Source organism: Camellia sinensis, chromosome 14 (genome assembly GCF_055761805.1).
Source record: "Camellia sinensis isolate YWXY chromosome 14, ASM5576180v1, whole genome shotgun sequence".
In the NCBI taxonomy this organism is placed as follows: Eukaryota; Viridiplantae; Streptophyta; class Magnoliopsida; order Ericales; family Theaceae; genus Camellia; species Camellia sinensis.
In genome coordinates this window covers 43,720,250-43,741,969 of record NC_138974.1, presented here as the reverse complement: position 1 = coordinate 43,741,969, position 21,720 = coordinate 43,720,250, and the positions used below count along the sequence as shown (strand labels likewise).

Here is a 21,720-nt window from a genome sequence, read left to right as displayed (position 1 = left end):
TTTCCTGCAATAGGTGAAAAACTACCATCGGCTATTCTGATTTTGTCATGACCAGAACAAGGGAAATAGGTACTAAATAAATGGGAAAAACTAGTCATGTGATCGGAGGCACCGGAATCCATGATCCACGGAGAGAAGTTTAGGCAAGAGAAGGCTTTAGGATTTCTACCTGTTTGTGCCAACAAAACACTAGGAGTACCGGATGAGGAGTTGGATTTTATCAGCTTTAAGAGTTGATCAATCTGCTCTTTGTTGAAGGGACCTGAATCGGCTTCATTAGCGGTAGGAAAGCCACGATTCTTCTCTCCTTGTTTGCTGCTTTTCCAGTTGACAGGTTTGCCATGGATTTTCCAACACGTTTCGCGTGTATGGCGAGGCTTGTTGCAAAAATCACACCAGACCTGTGGCTTATCATCAAACCTGCGCTGGTAATTTGCAGCCTTGTTGGCCGCAGCATCGCTAATTAAAGCAGAAATTTCAATTGATTCACCAGTACCTTTTTTCTTAAGCATGACGCTCCTTCGGCTCTCTTCCCTTCTGACTTCGGCAAATACTTCGCCAATGGATGGGAGAGGAGGTCTGCCAATAATTTTTCCTCGCACTTCATCGAACTCAATGTTGAGGCCGGCAAGAAACTTGTAAATACGGCTGTCTTCCACAGTTTTCTTGTGGTGGTTGCAGTCGTCAACCGATTTCCATTCGTATGCGTTGAAGATGTCAAGATCCTGCCACAACCTTTTCAACGAATTGAAATATTTGGTGACGGAATCATCTCCTTGACGAATCTCTCCCAACTTCAAAGTTAATTCGAAAACTTGAGATTGATTTCCTAGGTCAGAATACATCTGACTAACATTATCCCACAATTCTTGTGCAGTAGTATAGCACATGTAATTAGAGCTTATATCCTCCTCCATGGAATTGACCAACCATGTCATAACCATGTCATAACCATGGACTTTTCAGCGTCCCAACTGTCGAACATCGGATCATTAACAGCAGGAGCCTTCTTGTCACCAGTGATGTAACCGATCTTTCCTTGCCCACGGATATACATCCGGACAGATTGTGACCAGTGGAGAAAATTATCACCATTTAGGCGGATGGTGGTGATTTGGACAGAGTGAGAGTTGGACGTTTTCACCGGAATGGCAGCGGCAGGGATTGAAGTGGTTTCGGACGTGACTTCCGACATGGCTATGACGGTTTTAGGGCTGCTGTGTTTTTTGTTGCTCTGATACCAACTTAGAAAATATGAGGAAGAAGGAATATATTTCTGTTATATTCAAAACTTCTTGTCTTACAAGACCAAATGACACTCCTTATATAGGAGATATTACAAATATCATTATAACCCATTATATGCCACTTACATATTATATATTACTACTATCTACCACTATCATATTATATACATGACACTATCTGCCACCAACACCACTATCATATTCTATACATGCCACTATCTGCCACCAACACCACTATCATATTATATACATGCCACTATCTTATTATATACATTAACACAAATTTCCAGCAATAAGTGGCATTCAAGAAACAGAAAACTATATTGCAAAAATATTATTAGCATTATTATTTTTTCAATTGCAACAAGAAGATGTTCAAGGAAAACAGACCATCTTATGCATCATTTCTCTCTGTTGTACTCCACATGTATAACAGGGCGAAGGCAAGCTGAGAGATAATTTAATAATTTTCAGTTGTCAAAAGCACCTGAAGTCAAAGAAGTGACAACAGTGTTTTTCCTAATCTTTGACACTTGTACATGGAGGACAGCATACATGAAGTGGTAACAGAGAACAGAGAAGAGAGTACTCTAATCCTAGAATCCTGAAGCACGCAAGTCTTATATAGAGTAAGGGTCTTTATACAGATATTACTAACAAATGGGGACATTTAAATTATTACACATAGTTGGGTTAGGCTGGGTTGTTTACACCTCTTCTCATCCCCAAACAAGTTTTGGTGTCCCACCCCCAAACCTGATCCTACTCCAATTAAACCCTCCCAAAATATCCAAATACAGTTGAGGTGGGATGGAGATTCAGAAAGTTGGGTAAATTTTCCATTTAATACACACAAGCATCAAGCATATTATCTTCTCCCAAGTTATTAACCAACACATAAACAATAATTTGTTCATTAAGTTAATGGTGAGCAAGAATAATAGCATTAAAATTCAAAAGGTAACCTTACATATATGCATGTCTATATGTTATCTATACATAGAATAGGAATATATATGTGCAATCTAAAGAGCAAGGGACTACCGATGAAATGCATGTTGGGATGGTTGTGTCACTATCCTTTCTCTGCTTTAGCGTCTCTAACAAAATATCTGCGTCCATTTCTTCAAGCTGATCACCCTCTGTTAAATATAGGATTACAAACTAGAAATGGTGAATACTAAAGCAAATACATAGACCAAGTTTATCTAGTGCATGTTCATGCTTCCAAATTCTGTGCTTGCAGATAGTTTTCACTGTTGAAAGTAAAAGAACAGGGAATTGTGCACAAACCAGTCACACTTCTCTGAAGCATTACACAACCATCTTTGCCTAAGGTCGCGATCACAAATTTAATATTTGGTAACCTCAAAAGCATGGACACAAGTGCAGTTGGAACAGATGGCGCCTCCGTCCATGCCTGCTAGGCAAGAATTATGTCCATTATTATCCATGTAGTTCAAATTAAGCCAGCAATATAATTGTACAAATCATATGGACTAGAGATTTAAAAGAACAAATTCTACCTCATTGACAGGAGAACAAAGATATTTTAACTTGAAATTAATCGATTACATGAAACCACAAGTCAAATGTCTACATTTTTTTTTTGGATTGGCAACAAGAGAAATATTATTAAAAAGAAGAAAGGTACAAGAGAAACGGGAGAACAAGGGGTCTCCAGCGAAAAAAAAAATGAAAGGCAAAAACAAAGAACAACCAATATCTCACAGAACAAATCACACACTGCCTTGTGATCATATATCCTAGGATATCAATAAAACAATCAACATGAAGGGTTTCAACATAATATTTTTGCAGTGTGATAGATGGATAACATGTTGGAGATGGTATAATAAGAGAGATCCAGAGCATGAGTTTTCCTCTGCACAGTACATGAACAAACATTGTTTAGGCATAGTTTTATTTATTGCCTGCAGGGCTGAACATAACAGAAAAACAGATTTCTAATTATATTTGAAGTTCATGCTTTTCTCGTTTCACTGCAAACATTCATTAACCAGCCTGAAAATGTTGACAAAAACTAAAATACTTGATTACCATGGACAATCTGGAGATCCTTATAGTCAATATGCAGCAAACTATACTACTAACGATCTTGTGTAAATATTTTTACAATGCTATTTTCTTGATATATCCCATTGATTGTAAGATGTTCTTATTCTTTCAGGAATGCACAAACTTCCAATTACATCTGTTGAGTTTGACACACTGGTGGACCCAAAAATACAACATTTATTGATAACACTCTAGTACACCAAACACTTGTACACAATCACACACTAATACACTTCACTTATCCACTCACACATACATTCAAGCACTCACTTTGTGTCTTTCTCACATAAGACCTTGAGACACTTCACACTAGATAGTGCTTGACTACTCACTTTGGAGTCACTCTTCTTTTACTCAATTGTCCAATTACCTAGTACATGCACTCATTTCATATTTATATTAGGTAAAGAACTTTCTAGAATACACTCATATTTACTCTACACTCTAGAACAATCTAGATTACTCTAGTATATATTAGAGCTTTCTATTTTTCTCTAAAATATTCTAGAACCTTCTAGAACTTTCTAGATTTCTCTAATTTTTTACAAACTTCTTTAATGTTCCAGAACCTTCTAGGATATTCTAGAATCTTCCGGATTTCTCTAGGTCTTTCCAAAATCTTCTAGATCTTTCCGGAGTATTCTAGATTCATGTAGAAACTTCTAGAATATTTTAGAGAGAAGATTCTAGAGAGTGAGGAGAGTTAGTAATGACTCTCAACACTCCTCCTCAGCACTAAGGGCTCGTTTGGGAAGGGAGGGTTTGGGCTTTTTTGGATAAAATAGGCATAGAAAAACAAAATAGGCTTTTTAGTCCAATAAGACAAAGCATTATATCCAACCCATAATCATTATATTCTTTTTCTCACAAAAAGCCAAAAGCCTTTCCCAAATGAGGCTTTTAGCCCCAGGCTAAAAAAACTAAAAAGCCAACCCACTTCCCAAATGAACCCTAACTCTCATTTCTAAATTATGTAACCATACCACAGTGTTTTAGAAACTCTTCGTAAGTATATTTGCACCCTGGTCCTTTGCCACGATAATCTTTGTCTCCATCTCTTCCAATATTGACTTCCCTCTTTTGAAATGATTTATTCTTCCATGGAACACCACGTCTTTGGCTAGCTGTAGGATTCTCATCCTTCCATTTAGATAGCAAGTGTCACGTTTGAATATGTATTGATGCATCAATATCTTCTTTTGCTGTCTTCCTCCAATTGTTAAATTTTGTTGTTTCTTGAAATGTTATTGGTTCCTTTGTATCATCTATCTTAGCAAAGGTTGCATCAATGTACCTTGGATTAGGTTGGCATTGCCTTGTAGATATTGGATGTTGCAACTTTATCACTTTTTCAACTATTTCTTCTTCTGTTTGCTCCCCCAACTTCTCTACTAGGTGAGCTTCTGGATCTTTAAATGTTGAAAACTGAGACTCAATTACAAGAATCGACTTATCTGTGATAGAGTTTGCATCCACTTCCTTGGTAATTGCATTGCACTGCTCATGTACGCCTTCATCGAAGTCTATCTCCTCATCTGAATCTGCTTGAGTAACCACGAACATTGTAGGAGATGCTTCAAAATCCCATTCTTCTTCAAATTCTGGCTCTTCTTCTAAGTAACCTGGTTCTACGGTCTCGAACATTGCACATGAAGCTTGGAAATCCCATTCTTATTCACTCTCATCTTGGTAACCGTTAGATGTTACCATATTACCTTCAATTGGTCTTCTTCTTAACCGACAATCTTTTGCATAGTGGCCAATCTTGCCACATTTGAAGCACTCTATGTTGCGTCGTCCAAATCTAGTAACTCTTCGATTATTTTCATTATGTCGAACTTCTCCTCGTTGATAACTTCGATCAGCTTGTGATTGTTCATCTTCTTTTTTCTTCGATTTTTCATATTCTTGCCACTTCGGTCCATCTCCTTTTTTGTTACTGAATGACACCTCTTCTTCACTTTCATTCTTCAGTGTGACTCCAGCCATTTGCTTTGCTAGAGTTTCTTGATTCGCCAATAGACTTTCGAGCTCAACCAGTGATGGTTGAGTGGACTATCCTCTAACAGAGACCATAAGCCCACTATACTCGGGTCTTAAACCTCGAGTAATAATGCGCCTCATTCTTGACTCGCTAATTTTTTACTCAAAATCAAGTTGTGAAATTTCATTGCAAAGAGTCTTTACCTTGAGAAAATATTGGCTGATAGTCATTGATCCTTGTGCCACCGTTGCAAGCTCGTTTTCTAGATACTGAAGTTGTGCATCATTTGTCTTCGAAAATAACGCCGCAAATGTGTCCTAGACTGCTTTTGGAGTAATAGCCTCCCGAACATACTCCAATAACTCTTTCTGAACAGTTGTCCTTAACACGAACATCGCTTTTCCAGCCTTAATCCGCCACTTTCGCAAGGCCGGTGCATTTTCTTCTCCAGGTGACACAATTTCCTTGCCATCAACAGTCTCTCATAGATCCTGTCCTTGAATATATGCCTCAATGCATATTCGCCAATAATCATAATTATAATAATTTAATTTCTCCATACCACCAATGAAGTTTCCGAAATCCGCCATAACAACTGTGCTCGTTGACTTCAACAATCTTTTGTATCAATCTCAATCACTCTTCGTGTCGGTCCCCGAACGACCAAGCTTTGATACCAAATTGTTGAGTCTGACGCACTGGTGGACCCAGAAATACAACCTTTATTGATAATACTCTAGTACACTAAACACTTGTACACAATCACACACTAATACACTTCACTTATCCACTCAAACATACATTCAAGCACTCACACTTTGTGTCTTTCTCACACAAGACCTTAAGACACCTTACACTAGATAGTGCTTGACCACTCACTTTGGCCTCACTCTTCTTTCACTCAATTGTCCAATTACCTAATACATGCACTCATCTTATATTTATACTAGTTAAAGAATTTTCTAGAATACACTCATACTTACCCTACACTCTAGAACAATCTAGATTACTCTAGTACATATTAGAGCTTTCTATTCTTCACTAAAATATTCTAGAACCTTCCAGAACTTTCTAGATTTCTCTAGTTTTTTACAAACTTCTTTAATGTTCCGGAACCTTCTAGGATATTCTAGAATCTTCTCGATTTCTCTAGGTCTTTCTAGAATCTTCTAGATCTTTCCAGAGTATTCTAGATTTATGTAGAAACTTCTAAAATATTCTAGAGAGAAGATTCTAGAGAGTGAGGAGAGTGAGTGATGACTCTTAACAACATCACGTACCAATTATACAGGTAAGCATTAATCCAACAGTAAAAAATATTTGTTTCCCAGGTTCAGAACCTTTTTTACGGAGTACCAAGGGAACAAAACATCAATAATCTATCTCAGTGGGATAATCACCCAGCATGGAAAAAAGATTCCAAACACAGAGAGAAAGAAATTGTTAAAATTGATGTATAAAAAGAAATAGAGAATTGTATTATTGATTGATCTAATGTTATATTTATTACAATAATTCATGATTCCTATATATAGAAGAGGGTGAGTGTGTAGTAGGTAAGGAGTAGGTGAAGTGGAGGTGGTAGTGGTGTAGTGGGTTAGGTTTAGTGGAGTAGGTGAGGTGGTAGTGGTGTAGTGGGTTAGGTTTAGTGGAGTAGGTTTAAGTGGGTGAAGTAGGTGATAGGTTTTAACAGCCCCCCGCAAACTCAAGGGGGATAGGAACTAGCCAACTTGAGTTTGGAGAGAGTAACAAAACAAGAAAATAGACGAATACATAAAAGAAAAGAGGATAGGAGACACTGTATGGTCGTGTCAGACCGATGGTGAAGACACTGTATGGTGGTGTCATAACGTTGTAGAGGACACTGGATGGTTGTGTCAGACCGATGTAGAAGACAGTTTATGGGGTCATGACGGACCGTTGTAGCAGACAATGTTGTGATAGTTGTTGTGACAGTTTACGGAGTCTTGCTGGACCCTTGTAGAAACTAACCGAAATCAATGTCGGGACAGTTTACAGAGTCTTGTCGGACCCATGAAGGAGCTAACCGGAATCAATGTCGGGACAGTTTACAGAGTCTTGTCGGACCCTTGAAGGAGCTAACCGGAATCAATGTCGGGACAGTTTACAGAGTCTTGTCGGACCTTTAAAAAATACACTGTATGATGGTATATATAGGCTGCCCAAATATATATATATATATGGATATATATAGTGAGCCCTCAAAAGTCGCGCCCTCAAAAGGCGCGCCCACTTCATCAAAAGGCGTGCCTGACAGAAAGCGTCGAGCCATCAAAAGGTGAGCCGGAGACGTGGCGAGGCACGTGAGCGACAGAGTGGCGTGTCGGCCTCGGCTATTTAACCAAGGTTGAGACGGAGGCTGTGCAAACCAGTCTGAAACCACCGAAAATCCTCTGAAAAAACTCTTTCGTTTCTGAGAAAGAGATTCTGGAACACTCTGTTGCCATTCTGTAACCAACCTTTCTCTGAAACACTCAGCAACCCATAACATGGCCTCGTCTTCCCGTTCAGCTACCCAGAATATGGCCTCTTCGTCCCGTGGTCTGCTCACTCTCTTTCCCGACCTCAACGAGTCAACAAGAGAGATAACTGGTACGGTGGCCAGTGAACCTCAACCAAGCGCCTTTGGTTTTGCTCCGTTGAACTTTCCGATGCGGTCGGTGGAGCAAAAAATGGCGGTGCAAACTGATATTGAGGCCAATCAGTATACTTTGAAGTCATGTGTGGAGACCATGACGGCGGTCACAAACCTGTCGCACCGGCTGCAGAGTAGAACAAATGAGGTGCAGCAGTTAAACGCCCAACTGGCTCTGCTCCAGCGCATGTATAAGGATGCGCGAGCAGAGATAAGTGTGCTAAAGGCGGAAAACAAGGAGCTGAAGCGGAAGGCTACCGTGATGTTTCGATTTGAAGGGCCGCCATATGCTGCAGTGGAGGAGCAGGGAGTAGTGATCATGCCCAGTGGAGTGGGAAACACGGAGGCAACACCGGCAAGGGCCGCCCAGGACGGAGGCAAGAAGAAGAGACCGGCGGAATAGGCGAAGAAGTGAGGTCGGTGGGTGGCCGTCTACAGAAAAGAAAACAAATCGTCGGGTGTCGTGTTTTGGTGTTTTTTTTTTTTTTTTTTTTGTGTAAAATTGTGATCGGGGTTGAGCCCTGAGATGAATAAAATTTGGTTTGGTGTGCAAAGCTATATGGTATGAAAGGAATTTGAAAAAGATTAAAAATAATGTGAAAGAAAAATAAAGAAAGAAATAATAAGAGTATATGTGAAAGCCGCAACGGTGTGCGGTATATAGATATATATATATATAGATTTATTTATTTATTTATTTTATTTTATTTTATTTTATTTTATTTTTTTATTTATTTATTTTTTTGGTTTTATAATAATAATAATAAAAAAAATAATATATTAAGGAGGAAAGCATGTGCGCGGGTGAGAGTTGTAGAGAAAAGAGATAAAGATAGGTGAATAGTGGTGGATATGATTAAAGTGGGTCTGATATGGGTGGATATGATTAAAGTAAAGAAGAGTGGGTAGATAATAGTAATAAAAAGAAATGAAAAGAGGGGGACAAAACTCATGTGATAAAGTGGAGAGAGAGAGAAGAGGGTCAAGTCCCGTGTGAGGATTTTGATCCTGATGAGATGTTCAAGGCATTCTTTGGCCAGACCAACATGTGTCGGACGTCACGTGTTTACAGGAGGGGAATTGCAGTAGCACTGTATCAGAACAACAATCTCAGGTCGATGAGTTATCATACTGTGCTTCATAAAGTGCATTCCTCCTTGCACATTCCAGGATGGTTTTGTCAGCAGTGATGAAGTATGCAGCAATGGATGCAGCAGATATGATGAGTGCCTGAACTGTATAATTGAGGTTTGCCTTTGCCCAAGGAATCACACGAACAGCAACCAAAGTAGGCACGGCACTGGCAACACAAGCAATGGAAGCTGCCTTCACTCCTGCTCGAACACCCTCTTGAGTGCAACGGCGGAGGAGGGAGATCGAAGACAACATCGGCGACGATGGAGGGACTGCGACCATCGGTGGCAACAAAGAGCACAAATTCCTTTGATATCAGGGAGAGTAACGTCGGGTTAAAGCCTCGGATGGCGATGTCGTCGACGGAGTATTTGTCGATGTCGTCGAAGATGAGGTAGGGCAGTGGCGGTGGGAAAATGATGAGGGCGAGGGACCAATAGAGCCATCGGCAGCAGCGACTCCGGCGAGGCTTGCAGCGAGAGAGTTTCTAGTGAAGAGAAGAGGATGATCTGGATCGGTGACCTGCAACAATGGATGAATGCTACGTCAATAGCTGCTTCGCTCACACCGGCGAGGTTTTCTCTTCCGCCTAAATTGGGCAGGCTTCAGCACAGGTGATAGGCGTGTGGATACTGGTTCAGATCTTTCTGTATTTGTAGGAGATTTGGCTATGAAAATGAGAGGTCAAGGGCAACGATGGGAAGGTATGTGTAGAGGTCCGGCGGGCGGCCAAGGCGAGGCTGCCGCCCGCCGGTGAAGCAGAATGACTAGGTTGTTAACCTTGCTCTGATACCATGTTAAAATTGATGTATAAAAAGAAATAGAGAATTGTATTATTGATTAATCTAATGTTATATTTATTACAATGATTCATGATTCCTATATATAGAAGAGGGTGAGTGTGTAGTAGGTAAGGAGTAGGTGAAGTGGAGGTGGTAGTGGTGTAGTGGGTTAGGTTTAGTGGAGTAGGTGAGGTGGTAGTGGTGTAGTGGGTTAGGTTTAGTGGAGTAAGTTTAAGTGGGTGAAGTAGGTGATAGGTTTTAACAGAAATACAGTACTTGTCTATTGCACAGTGGTATTCGTAGTAATTTCATCAAGGCTCATATTCTTTGATGGCATTAATACAGTAAAAGACAGACAATAATGTGATTAAACCATAACTTGGTGTTTATCATCTTGATACCAATCAAATGAACACTAGCAAAGAGCATATAGACCTCGTTTTTCAGTTAATTTGCTTTTACATACAGGTTACTCTGATTATGTTTCATTACAACTCCATATGTCAGTAAAGAAAATTTCCAAGTGCTTAATCCTTAACAAACAGATTGCAATATTCAGATAAGGAACACGGATCCTCACAATATAACTTTTATACAAAACTATGAGGAATTCATCAAGAAAACTACTAATAGTAGCTTATACGAACAGTCAGCTTGCCTGTGGAAATTTTGCTGCGCATACAATATAATCTGACAAATTGAGCAGATCGTCCAACCCTTCCCTTTTCCTTTCTGCATCAATTAAAATGGGTATACTCCTGCACTTTGCCTGCACTGGATGAATTGAAGAGATGCTGTTTATTTCCTTTTTGTCAACATAATTTTTTATTATAATTATGTAAATGAGAAATAGCTGCAAGTATGATAAAGTATGGGAAACTCGACTGAGATGCGTCAGAACATTAGAGGACACTTCTATCCCCCTTCGACTACTTTCTTTGGGGGATTTGTAGTATTATAAACATACTACCATTTACCATCCAGTTGTTTCTATTTTCATTTTCTTCTTTCCATTCCTCTACGAAGGATACCTTGTCCTTTGATGACAAGAAGTAGTTCCCAATCTAAATTTTACTGATGAAATTGCACTATCTATGAGCATGTATGGAAAAGGCAAGTATTCCTATCACCCTCCCTAAGCCAAAGTTCTACAACTAATTTACTCCATCTTAGCTATCCTCCCAAGTTCATCTTTTAACTAGTTTGAAGGCAGAAGAAATGATATTTACCTCCTGTGCAATAACTAAAGCTGTTTCGTGCAATCTTCCATCAGAATAGACAAGTCTCACTCCATCCAAAGCAGATAACAAACTTGACTTGGAAAGGTCATCAGGTATCATTGGAGGGAATCCAGGAGTATGAATACAAGTGCGAGTTTTCCTGAAAGTGCCATTCAATATTTATTCTCCCAGATATGCAACTTGTAAACCAGCCTTGCTAGATGTTTAAGAATAGAAACTAAAAATAAATTTCTAATAAACATTTGAAAAATGCCTGATAAGTGCAGCCAATAACCCTCACTTTCATCCAGTTTCCCCACTACCTACTGGTTTAGTTCCCCAGGAAATACAAATTATAATTTTGTTCAAAACACCACAACTTTTAACAATGAAGAACAATACTTCTTCTATCATATTTATCTTCCAAATCCGACCATAAAAAATGGGGGGAAAACACAAAAGCAAAGACCCTCACGTCTGGTTGTCAACAATGATATAGGTAAATGGTGAATTTCCCTCCTTGGAGACCTGGAACCAAGATAAATCGAGTCAGAAAAATCACAAAGAAGAAAGATGGCAATCTCATGTCGCAGAGCTACCTGTCACACCCCTGAAACACACAAAATGAATTTACAGAGTCAGGTATAGAGAATACAGGTTAGAGAATTATGTAAAACAAAGGGCCTGGGGCTTCTTTGGTATTGGGGAGGGAAACTTAGACAAGGGTAAGGGTGCCCTCCAGCATTTAATTTTTACAAGCGTTGAAAAGATTTAAAAGTTTAAAATAAAAAGAAAGCAAAAATTTTTGACAAGCTTCAAGCTATGTGGTTCAAAACAGAATCACCATATTTGAGGTAAATAGCTCACACATTCAACTCCGAGAGAGGATCATGCTCCATAGCACAACAATTAATTAGAATATGCAGACCTATCAAAATGCTGACAACCTTATGACCTCAATAAAATCTAAAACTTAACCATATGCAATATTTACTAACGCTATGTTTGGTTGGTGGATTTGGGAAGAGATTTGGAAAGGGAAAAGGAAAAGGTAAAGGTATGTAAAATATAAATAAAATATACCTACATTTCACATAGTTTTACACACTTTTTTCCTTTCATTTTCCAAATTCCTTCTCAAATCCCCCAACCAAACACAGCGTAATTTGAAAAGTAAACTTCCAGTATATTAGATACATGCGTACTGAAATTTTGATAAATTGAGACACATAAGATAGGAAGTTGAATAGAATTGAACAGAATATATAGGATAAAATGACTAAGAGTTTAAATTCTTAAACAATTATAGCATATAAACCATGTAGTCAGTAAAATACTGAACAATAATCACCCACTAGGCCACTTCAAAATAGATAAAGATAGCTTACAATTCTTTTCGAACTTACTTTTTTTTTCTTTTTTTTTTTGATCGAGTAAAACATCCCAAACTACATAGAATTAGAAGATAGGCACCTAACAAGACCCATAGGTGGTTGGGCAACCCAATCAGTGGGCAGAGAATTGTGTAAATAAGCAGAAGCAACCCAATGGGCTGCTCTATTTCCCATTCTAGGACACCACAGAAAATTCAGCTGCCGACTCGTGGCCATTGATCGAACATCATTGAGCAAAGCAAGAAGCTCCCACGGAGGGACCCCTTCAGATACACAAAGGTGAATCACAGATTTACAGTCACTCTCAATGTCTACTGCAGCAAGGTTGAGAGCACCTGCCATAAGACATGCATGCCGAACTGCCAACAATTCTCCTTGAGCAACTGACCTCACTCGGACCTTGCAGACCATGCCATCCACCAAGATGCCCAGGTGATCCCGTAGAAGGACTGCTACTGCACCAGTTCCTTGCCTCAAATCAAAGGCCGCGTCGCAATTGAATTTCCACTTTCCTCGAGGAGGAGGAACCCATGCAGACCCTGTGTTGTTCACACCTGTTACTGCCAGAACAGGGGTAGTGGTCACAGTACAGGTGGCCAAGAATTCAGCTTCATTGTGCTTGGCCTTCCGGATAACTCCTGCTGGATCAACCAGGCAGCGGTTGAACAGATGATCATTGCGGCCCTTCCAAATAGTCCAAGCCACCCAAATCATGGAACAAATCACAGATTTCCCCCAACTAGAAGTCCCCAAAGATGTAAAGCAATTCCCAAACCAATCTCGAACCGAGAGGCTGCCAAGATCGTCACATCGAAGGCCAAGATTACACCCAAACCAAACTCTTTTAGACCAATCACAGTCAAATAAAAGGTGTTCAATAGATTCAGGGGCTGTCAAACACAAGGGACAGCAAGCCGTGTTGGCACACCGTTTAGAAAAAAGATTTTGACAAGTAGCCAGTGCATTATGATATATTCTCCAGACGAAATGCTTGAGCTTAGGAGGTAAATTCAAATTCCACACAAACCTCCATTCTTTCTCCGACCAACACATAGAAGAGGATGACAGATTGGAACCCAAGTGCGCTTGGTTCACTGCTTCATGATATCTCGATTTAACCTTATAGCAGCCTTTTGAGTCATGGTGCCAAATAAGAGTATCATCCTTATCCGCAACTGAAATTGGAATAGACAGAATAGCATCACAGTCTGCTCCAGACACTAAGCTTTGAAGCTTCCTTTCGTTCCACTGCTTGTGCAAAGGGTTGATGACCTTATTGACCTTTTGTACCGAAACCCCACCATGCATCACTGTTTGGACACGAAATCCTGGATTAGATGGTATCCACTGGTCTTCCCAGAAATTGATGGACTTACCATTCAGAACTTGCCACCGTAAACCTCCTGAAAGAATGTCCCTTCCTCGAAGTAAACTGAGCCAAGCCCATGAAGGTCGCGCCCCTCGCACGGCATGACAAAATCTGAGTTGGGGTAGTAAATCCCTTTTATAATTTTTGCAAATGAGGAATTCGGGAATTTAATTATTCGCCAACCATGCCGAGCGAGGAGAGCTCTATTGAAAGCCCGAAAATCTCGGAAACCCAAACCACCCTTTCTTTTCGGCAAGCACAATTTATTCCAACTGGCCCAATGTATACCTCTCCCCTCTGGATCCCCTTTCCACCAGAAATTCCTAATATAGGAGCTCAATTTATCACACAGCTTGTTGGGAAGCAAGAAACAGGCCATAGCATAAGTAGGCATTGATTGGGCAACCGACTTAATGAGGACTTCCTGACCTGCTTGGGAAAGCAACTTCGCCTTCCATCCTTGCAATTTGGACAGCACTTTCTCGCATAAGAAATTATAAGCTTCAACCTTAAAGCGACCCCAACACAACGGTAGGCCCAAGTATCTTGCATTAGCATGCATCTGCAGAATACCAAGCAAGCCACTCACCTCCATCCGTCGAGATATAGGAACATTACTTGAGAACTGCACTCCCGATTTGTCAAAGTTAACTGATTGCCCCAAAGCGCGTCCATAGATGTGTAGCAATCTGCTGATTTCAAGACATTCCACCCTGTTGGCCTTGACAAAAAGTACCTCATCATCCGCAAAGAACAAGTGTGACAATAATGGACAACCCTGTCAAATTCGCAGCCCAGTCAATTTCCCATTGTGAACACTTCGATCAATCAATTTCGAAAGCACATCCAAGACGAGGATAAACAGATATGGGGAGAGAGGGTCCCCTTGACGGAGACCGCGGTGAGGTTTAAAACTAATCCGTTTGGCCCCATTAACGAGAACTGAAAAGGAGACTGTGGTGACGCACTCCACCACCCATTGAATCCATTGGGAATGAAACCCCATCTTAACCAACAAGGCCTTTAGAAAATTCCAATCCACACGATCATAAGCTTTGTTGAAATCCACTTTAATCGCTACATCCTCCACCTTCCCTTTTCAAAGTTTCATTGCATGGAAAGCCTCATGGGCCACAATGATATTGTCTTGGATCAACCTTCCCCCCACAAAAGCCGACTAATTTTGCGAGACCACTGAACTTAGAATCCCCTTCAATCAGTTGGCAAGAATTTTGGTTATCACTTTCATGTTAAAATTGCACAAGCTTATTGGTCTGAATTGCGCTAATGTTTCTGGAGCTAGCACTTTGGGAATGAGTACCAAGTTCGTGTGATTGAGCTTCTTCAACAAAAAGCCCCCCTGAAAGAAACTCTTCACCGCATAACACAAAGAGGGCCCTACAATATCCCAATGGTGCTGATAAAAATACCCTGGGTAACCATCCGGTCCGGGAGCTTTCAAAGATCCAAGTTGAAAGGCCGCTATTTTAATCTCCACATCTAAAACATCTCAAATCAGCATCGAGTTCATTTCATTAGATATAACTCTATGAACCACAACTAGAGCTTCAGTCATCTCACCTCTATCACTGTCGAAAAAAAGAGTCGAGAAATAAGTAAACATGTGAGAATTAATTTCCGACTCCAAATTCAAGAGGCTGCCATCACCAGATTTCAATTGCAAGAGTTGGTTCCGTTGGCGACGTTAAGTGATTGTAGCATGAAAAAAAGCAGAATTACGATCACCAAAATTGAGCCAGCGCACCTGAGAACGCTGATGAAGGTACATCTCCTCCCTCCTCAAAACCGATTCCAACTTGTAAGATAACTGCTTGTGATGCGCTTCATTTGTCATTGAGTAAGGCCAACTTTGTAAGTAGGCTATCTGACCCCGGAGATTTTCAATGTGCCTTCTCCCATTACCGAACTCCTTGGCACTCCAGGCCCATAACCTGCGTCGGCTTCTTTTTAGCTTTTGCACAAGTTTGAACATCTGAGAGCCCGCTTGATCCTTATCCCATTCCGATTGAATTGTAGCTGCACATGCTGGGCTGGTGGTCCACAAAGTTTCAAAATGAAATCTTCTAGGCACCCGAGCAAGAGGGACACAACAATTAAGGACCAATGGACAATGGTCCGAGCCGAAACAAATATCGTGGAAAACTTGGGCATTCGGGTATATGTCTCTCCAATCAACTGTAGCCAAGGCCCGGTCTAATCTCTCACGAACATTATTCTCACCCTCCTAGTTGTTAGACCAAGTAAAAGCATTCCCTTTAAAGCCCAAATCTACCAGGTTGCAATCCGAAACCATAACTTGAAACTCACTAAGCTGAGAGGCTCATTCCCGACCACCCTGCTTCTCCAAAATAGAACCCACTTGGTTGAAGTCACCAACACATAACCACGGGTATTGCATTCCCATAGCCATATCACATGAGTATTTCCATAATGCTCTCCGTTCCCGCCGTCGAGGAGGGGCATAAATAAAACATGCAGCCCAACTCCTTCCTGCCATTGGCGAAAAAATACACCGAAAAATATTTTGGGATTTAGACCGGATATCTAACACTACCCCATCCATCCACCAGAGGGCTAGACCGCCGGAGGTGCCGATAAGATCAACATAACAACTATTCGAAAAATTGAGGCTCTGCCTGATTCGATCTAGCTTGGCTCTCTTATTCTTTGTCTCCATTAGAAAGATCACTGAAGGCCGATGGGTTGTACATAGCCCTCGTAAGACCTGGACTGTCAGGGGACGGCCCAACCTCTGACAGTTCCAACTGATAATTAACATGAATCTTGTGGCTGTTTGGGGTTAGCCACCACCACCCTTTTGTTATTACCAAACGTATCCGCCTCTCCGACGGCCGAGTTCGAAAACAAGCCAAGAACCTTTGTGCAACAGTCATTATCCGCCAAAGAAACCACACCCACAGGCACAACACCCCCTGGGCTCGGAATGACAGCAGTGGTTGCAGTCTGAATTGGGATGTCAACAAGGGGAACCTTCTTCAAACGACTTCCTCTCCGAGATATAGCCCTTGGTTTTGGCTTTTGAGTAAAGACACAGAGAGCCTTGGGGTCATCTACAACATTGTCTATTTCCGAATCAGCCCCTTTCAATTTTTTCAGCGGGACAGGGTCACGGAGGTCCTCCTCACTGAGCTGCCTCTTCAAAGATAAATAGGTGAACACCTGGGAAATACTTGAGTCTATAAGGGAATCACTAGGCCTTGGCCTCTCAGGACTTGGGCTGGGACTAAGTTCTTCCACACTTAAACTAGAATAAGGCGTGAAATAGAAGACACAGCTTCAAAGGGCTCTGTAACAAAATATGAGGCTTTGGGCCTCAACACCGAACACTCCATAAGGGGGCCCAAATTTGTATGGTCCATGCCTACCACTTCAACTGGCCCAAGATTTAAATTGCAAATGTGAGATGGTCCACTTACCGGATTTAAGGCATGCGAGGAGGGGTCCAGTAAAGATGAAGGTTCTAGAGGAGAGCCTGACGTGCATGGACGTGATACCTCAGACTGAAAAAACTCTGTAGCCCCCAATTCCACTACCCTATTTTGTGCTGATTGTACCTCCGCATTCTCATCCAGGTTTTGCGAGCTGGGCGCAGCTGACCCACTCGCTGCAACCCCTTCGTCCCTAATCGAACGCGCCGCCGCAGCGCCTATCGGAATACTCAAAGGTTGCATAGACTTATCCCGATCAGCACGAAGCTCCTCCATAGGTCTCCCATTCGGGCTACAAAGTGAAGTCGCGCTTCTAGCAGGCCCTGTTCTTTGATTCGAACCATAGCCAGAGTTGCGCCCCTCCTCCCGTGACACAAATTTGCAGGACAAGTTGTCATGCCCAATGCGACCACAATCGTAACAAAACTTAGTTAGCTTCTCATACTTATAAAAAACTTTGACACCGTCCCCAACTGGCCCCAAGCTATCACGACAATATAAAATGAACCCCTGTAGCAGAGGTTTAGTAACATCTACCTCGATACGTAGCCTCAAAAAGCTACAATGTATAAGAAGGCCGTCTGAGGGAGCTTCAACCTCAACCAATCTGCCAATCCTATTTCCGATAACCTCCCCATGAGCACGAGTCATTTTTTCGAAAGGTAGACCATGAACCTGAACCCAAAAAGGGCTCCATCGAAAATCCAATCCCCGGCTACAGTGTCTGAAGGACCAAAAGACTCCATAACAGACCACGGGGCCTCCAAGAGAACCCTAGAACGATCCTCCAAATCTTCAAACTGAAAGAGATAGATGTTCTCCTTCCAAGGAGTAATAGAGACACCTGCTCTGGTCTTCCAAGCAGTAAGAAGGATTTTAGTAACAGCTAGTTTGTTCAAGATTTTGGGAGCAAGAATCTTCCTTACTAGACACCGGTGTGAGACATCCTCACACTCATCCGTGACCTCCGGCAGCTCGAAAGACTCCATACTCCACCGAAGTCACCTTCAGTCGACCGACACAAGTAAAGAAAACTAAGTAGAGACACCAAGGGATAAACCCTAAAAACTACCAGTAGGCAGAGAGCGCTCTCAGTTTAGAGAGAGAAAAACTTTTTTTTCTTCCTATATTGACATAACATCATATCATGTAGTTTTTCGAACTTACTCAAATAAGAAAATCAAATCACATGAATAAATGGTTCATAAATCACGAGTGGCATAGTATTTTCCAGCTTACCACAAGAAAAGAAGCATCTACACCGTCAGCTTCCAGTTCCTCTAGGATTCCTCTCCCTTGAGCATCATCAGCAACCTAGAGGAACACTAATATTATGAATGTGAGGGTAAAAGACCCCTGACAGTTATATAATGAATTAATAAAGTAATATCAGATGCTAAGATATTAGTAATGTTGTATGGCTCCTTTTGTTCTTAAGACAATTCCAGGAAAGGGAGTTAGAATCTATAGACACCTTTATGGAGATATTACTTAATGTTACTACCAGAGATGATGTAAATGATTTCATATGTTGGAGGGCTCAACAAAAGGGCTTTAAAGTGCAACTCTGAACGCCACTTTGAATAATGATAACCTTAAATTGAGGGGTCATTCTCTCTGAAATTGTTGTTATAGTGGTTGCTACCTATTTAATGGGCTGGCTTATGCTGCACTCTGTCAGTGACGTGCCCGGTAGTTGGAGGGCTATTATGGACTGGAGGAGCATTAATGAAGTGCACAAGGCAATCCATTTACAAGTAATACATGGTGCTTCTAGAATGAGAGCAACAGGCAATCACTCTCCCTTTACACCTGTTAAAGGTAGTGTTATTGAGAAGTTTGTTGTTTTGGGTATAAGTTCTTTAGTTAGAGTTTTCCGGTGAAAAACCATTTCCTTCTTGATCTTGGTTTTGTCCTCTATGCTATTCACGAATATAGGTTATGCCCATTTTGGCACTTTTAATGGATGTTACTTATCACAAAAACAGAATAGGCCAAATTTAAAATTTTAAAAATACAAAATCCTCATATTAAATGACAACCTTTTTATGCCTTCTTGTTTTAAATTTGTAATTTTTTTTTTTTAAAAAAAAATTGTCAGCAATGTCTACAACATTATTTGAGCAACAATAAGTTATTCATTCAACTGAAATGATGTATTGATTATTTGATAATAGAAATCTAAGACCAAAACATCATTTTATGTTTACAATAATTTATATAATTTTTAGGATCATCATCTATGGACAAGACTAGTTTGTTTAAAATTACTGCAGTCAAATTACAGTTTGTAGAATGTACAATCAGGAGTTGAATAAATAAATAAGGATCACGGCAAAAGCACAGGTAATTAACAACTGAAATTGATTACATATTACCTTTGAAATCAGCCTTGGGTTTAAACCCAAACGAGCTGCACATGTTAGAGCATTTCCCGCATTTCCACCTCCTTGAAGCTGCAAAGTAAAAACATCAAAACATGATTAAAGTCCCTTATTAGCTTAGCTAGCTTGTTCATAAAATAGATAAATTAACTCCCCCACAAACCAAAAATAAAAAGAGGTAAGTATATTGGAGAAACACACAAGGCCCATATTGAAAAATTCAAATTATAGAATGATGAATGAAAACAACTTTATATATATATATATATATATATATATATATATATATATATATATATATATATATATATATATTTAAAGAAAAAAAAAACAAAAGCCTAAATTATAAAGTAAAAAAAGAGTTGGGTACCTTCAAACTGGTGGTTCTGATCTTGTCGTCTGGCTTGGGGTAAGCAGCCACAGCTGCCAAGAAGTCCACTCCCACACCACCGCATCCTAGCTGCTAACATACGCATATCACAGCACTAATAACAAAAATCTCTCATATGGCTTCCCAATTGATGTGCGCATGTTACAAAATGCATTCAGTATACATTATATATATATATATATATGTGTGTGTGTGTAAAAAAAAATTAGAGAGAGAGAGATAGAGAGAGAGAGAGAAAGGAACGTACGACGATGCGATTATGAGGGAGAGGAGGAAGCGGAAGAGATGGGGAGGAATTGGGAGAAGAGTGAGTGGACATTATTTTGGACCTGGTTGTGGAAGCGAAGAGAGAGAAAGTGGGGCGTGAAGGAGGAGGAGGAGAGAAGAGAGAAGTCATAGAATTGAAAACAATGGTGGTGGTGGCGGTGGTGGTGGTGGTGGGACGTGTGTAGAGTATTGCCATAGAAATCAGGATGGCAAATCACACGAAACCCTTCAGTGGCTCCGGTGCACGGTGGACGGAGACTGCTGATTGTGATTGCAGATGTATTAGCCCTTCGCCTTTGGCTTTGCTTGGGAAGGCTCTCTCTCGACAGTGGCTAGAGTTGGGCATGTTTGGTGACCAAGGATTCTATAGTGAAATTTTCCTAAAGTTTCCTAGAGTGCTCCATTGTGTGGTTGAGGTTCACTGGCAAGTCAGATCAGAAAAATTGATGTGACTTGCCAATAAATCTCAACCACACATGGAGCACTCTAGAAAATTTTAGGAAAAAATCACTCTAGAGGATCCTTGCTCATGTTTGGTAATGTTTAAAATCACAAAACAAAACAAAAGTTAGAAGCATTATTATTGAGTGATGCTATTAACACATCGTGAATTGTTTTAGGCTTTTTATTTTTTTTGTGCCGTCACTTATAAATTTTAAAAGAGTGATGTGATTAGCACTTATCAAAATTCTTTGAACTCCTCATTTTATAATTTTTTTTTATTACAATTATACCCTAAAGTAAAATTACATTAAAAGACATTATTAAATGGAATACCACCTATTAATAAGAACTAATACTCTATAATATTGGACACCCACCCCCAACTCCAACTCTGACTATACGTATTCCATGTTTGTAAACCTTAAACCTATTACTTTTCATAACCAATTAACATAAACCCTAAATCTATTATTTTTCATAATCATCTAAAATCCTAAATGTGTCATCTTTATCACTATCATCAACGCTATTAAACTTGAAAGTTTTGTTTCAAGTATAACGTATACTTCATCACTTATTTCACTGTGTAGAGCAATGGAGGACGATGACAACATTCTCGGTCGTTTATCTGTCTTGTATTAACATTCTCGGGCGTTTTCGGTCGTTCTTGTTTCGTTCGAGTTGTTCGGTACTGGTTTGCTGACTGTTAGAATTATGTTCAGTAATACAGTACTGAACATAATCATTTCGTTCAATACATAGGTTCCGAACATTAATGCAGATAGTCAGTTATGTAATTTTCTTTGTTAAACTAACTTAGAATGCAAAAGAGTGAATTGGAATGGATTTAAGTTATGTATTTTGAATGGATTTAATTCATGTTATTTTAAGTTGTGAAT

General features: G+C 40.2%; 1 protein-coding gene across 9 annotated transcripts in view; it reads right to left on the bottom strand.

The window, feature by feature from the left end:
- The window catches only part of LOC114317629 (retrovirus-related Pol polyprotein from transposon RE2), a 29,296-nt gene extending 8,555 nt beyond the window's left edge, over positions 1-20,741 (bottom strand). For 2 of the 9 annotated variants that reach the window (XM_028264387.2, XM_082906808.1), the window contains exons 1-9: positions 20,358-20,713; positions 20,090-20,179; positions 19,714-19,791; positions 18,575-18,649; positions 11,578-11,630; positions 11,112-11,262; positions 10,541-10,651; positions 2,541-2,667; positions 2,292-2,389 (exon numbers count right to left, since the gene is read on the bottom strand). In XM_028264387.2, the coding sequence (XP_028120188.2) occupies positions 2,292-2,389; positions 2,541-2,667; positions 10,541-10,651; positions 11,112-11,262; positions 11,578-11,630; positions 18,575-18,649; positions 19,714-19,791; positions 20,090-20,179; positions 20,358-20,573 (999 nt within the window). In that variant the 5' untranslated portion in view covers positions 20,574-20,713. Of the gene's footprint in view, positions 1-2,291; positions 2,390-2,540; positions 2,668-10,540; positions 10,652-11,111; positions 11,263-11,577; positions 11,631-12,337; positions 15,366-15,446; positions 18,650-19,713; positions 19,792-20,089; positions 20,205-20,357 lie in introns of those variants that run through there. The other 7 variants (XM_082906815.1, XM_082906809.1, XM_028264386.2 and 4 more) reach the window with 6 other exon arrangements.
- Between the last annotated feature and the right edge of the window lie 979 nt (positions 20,742-21,720).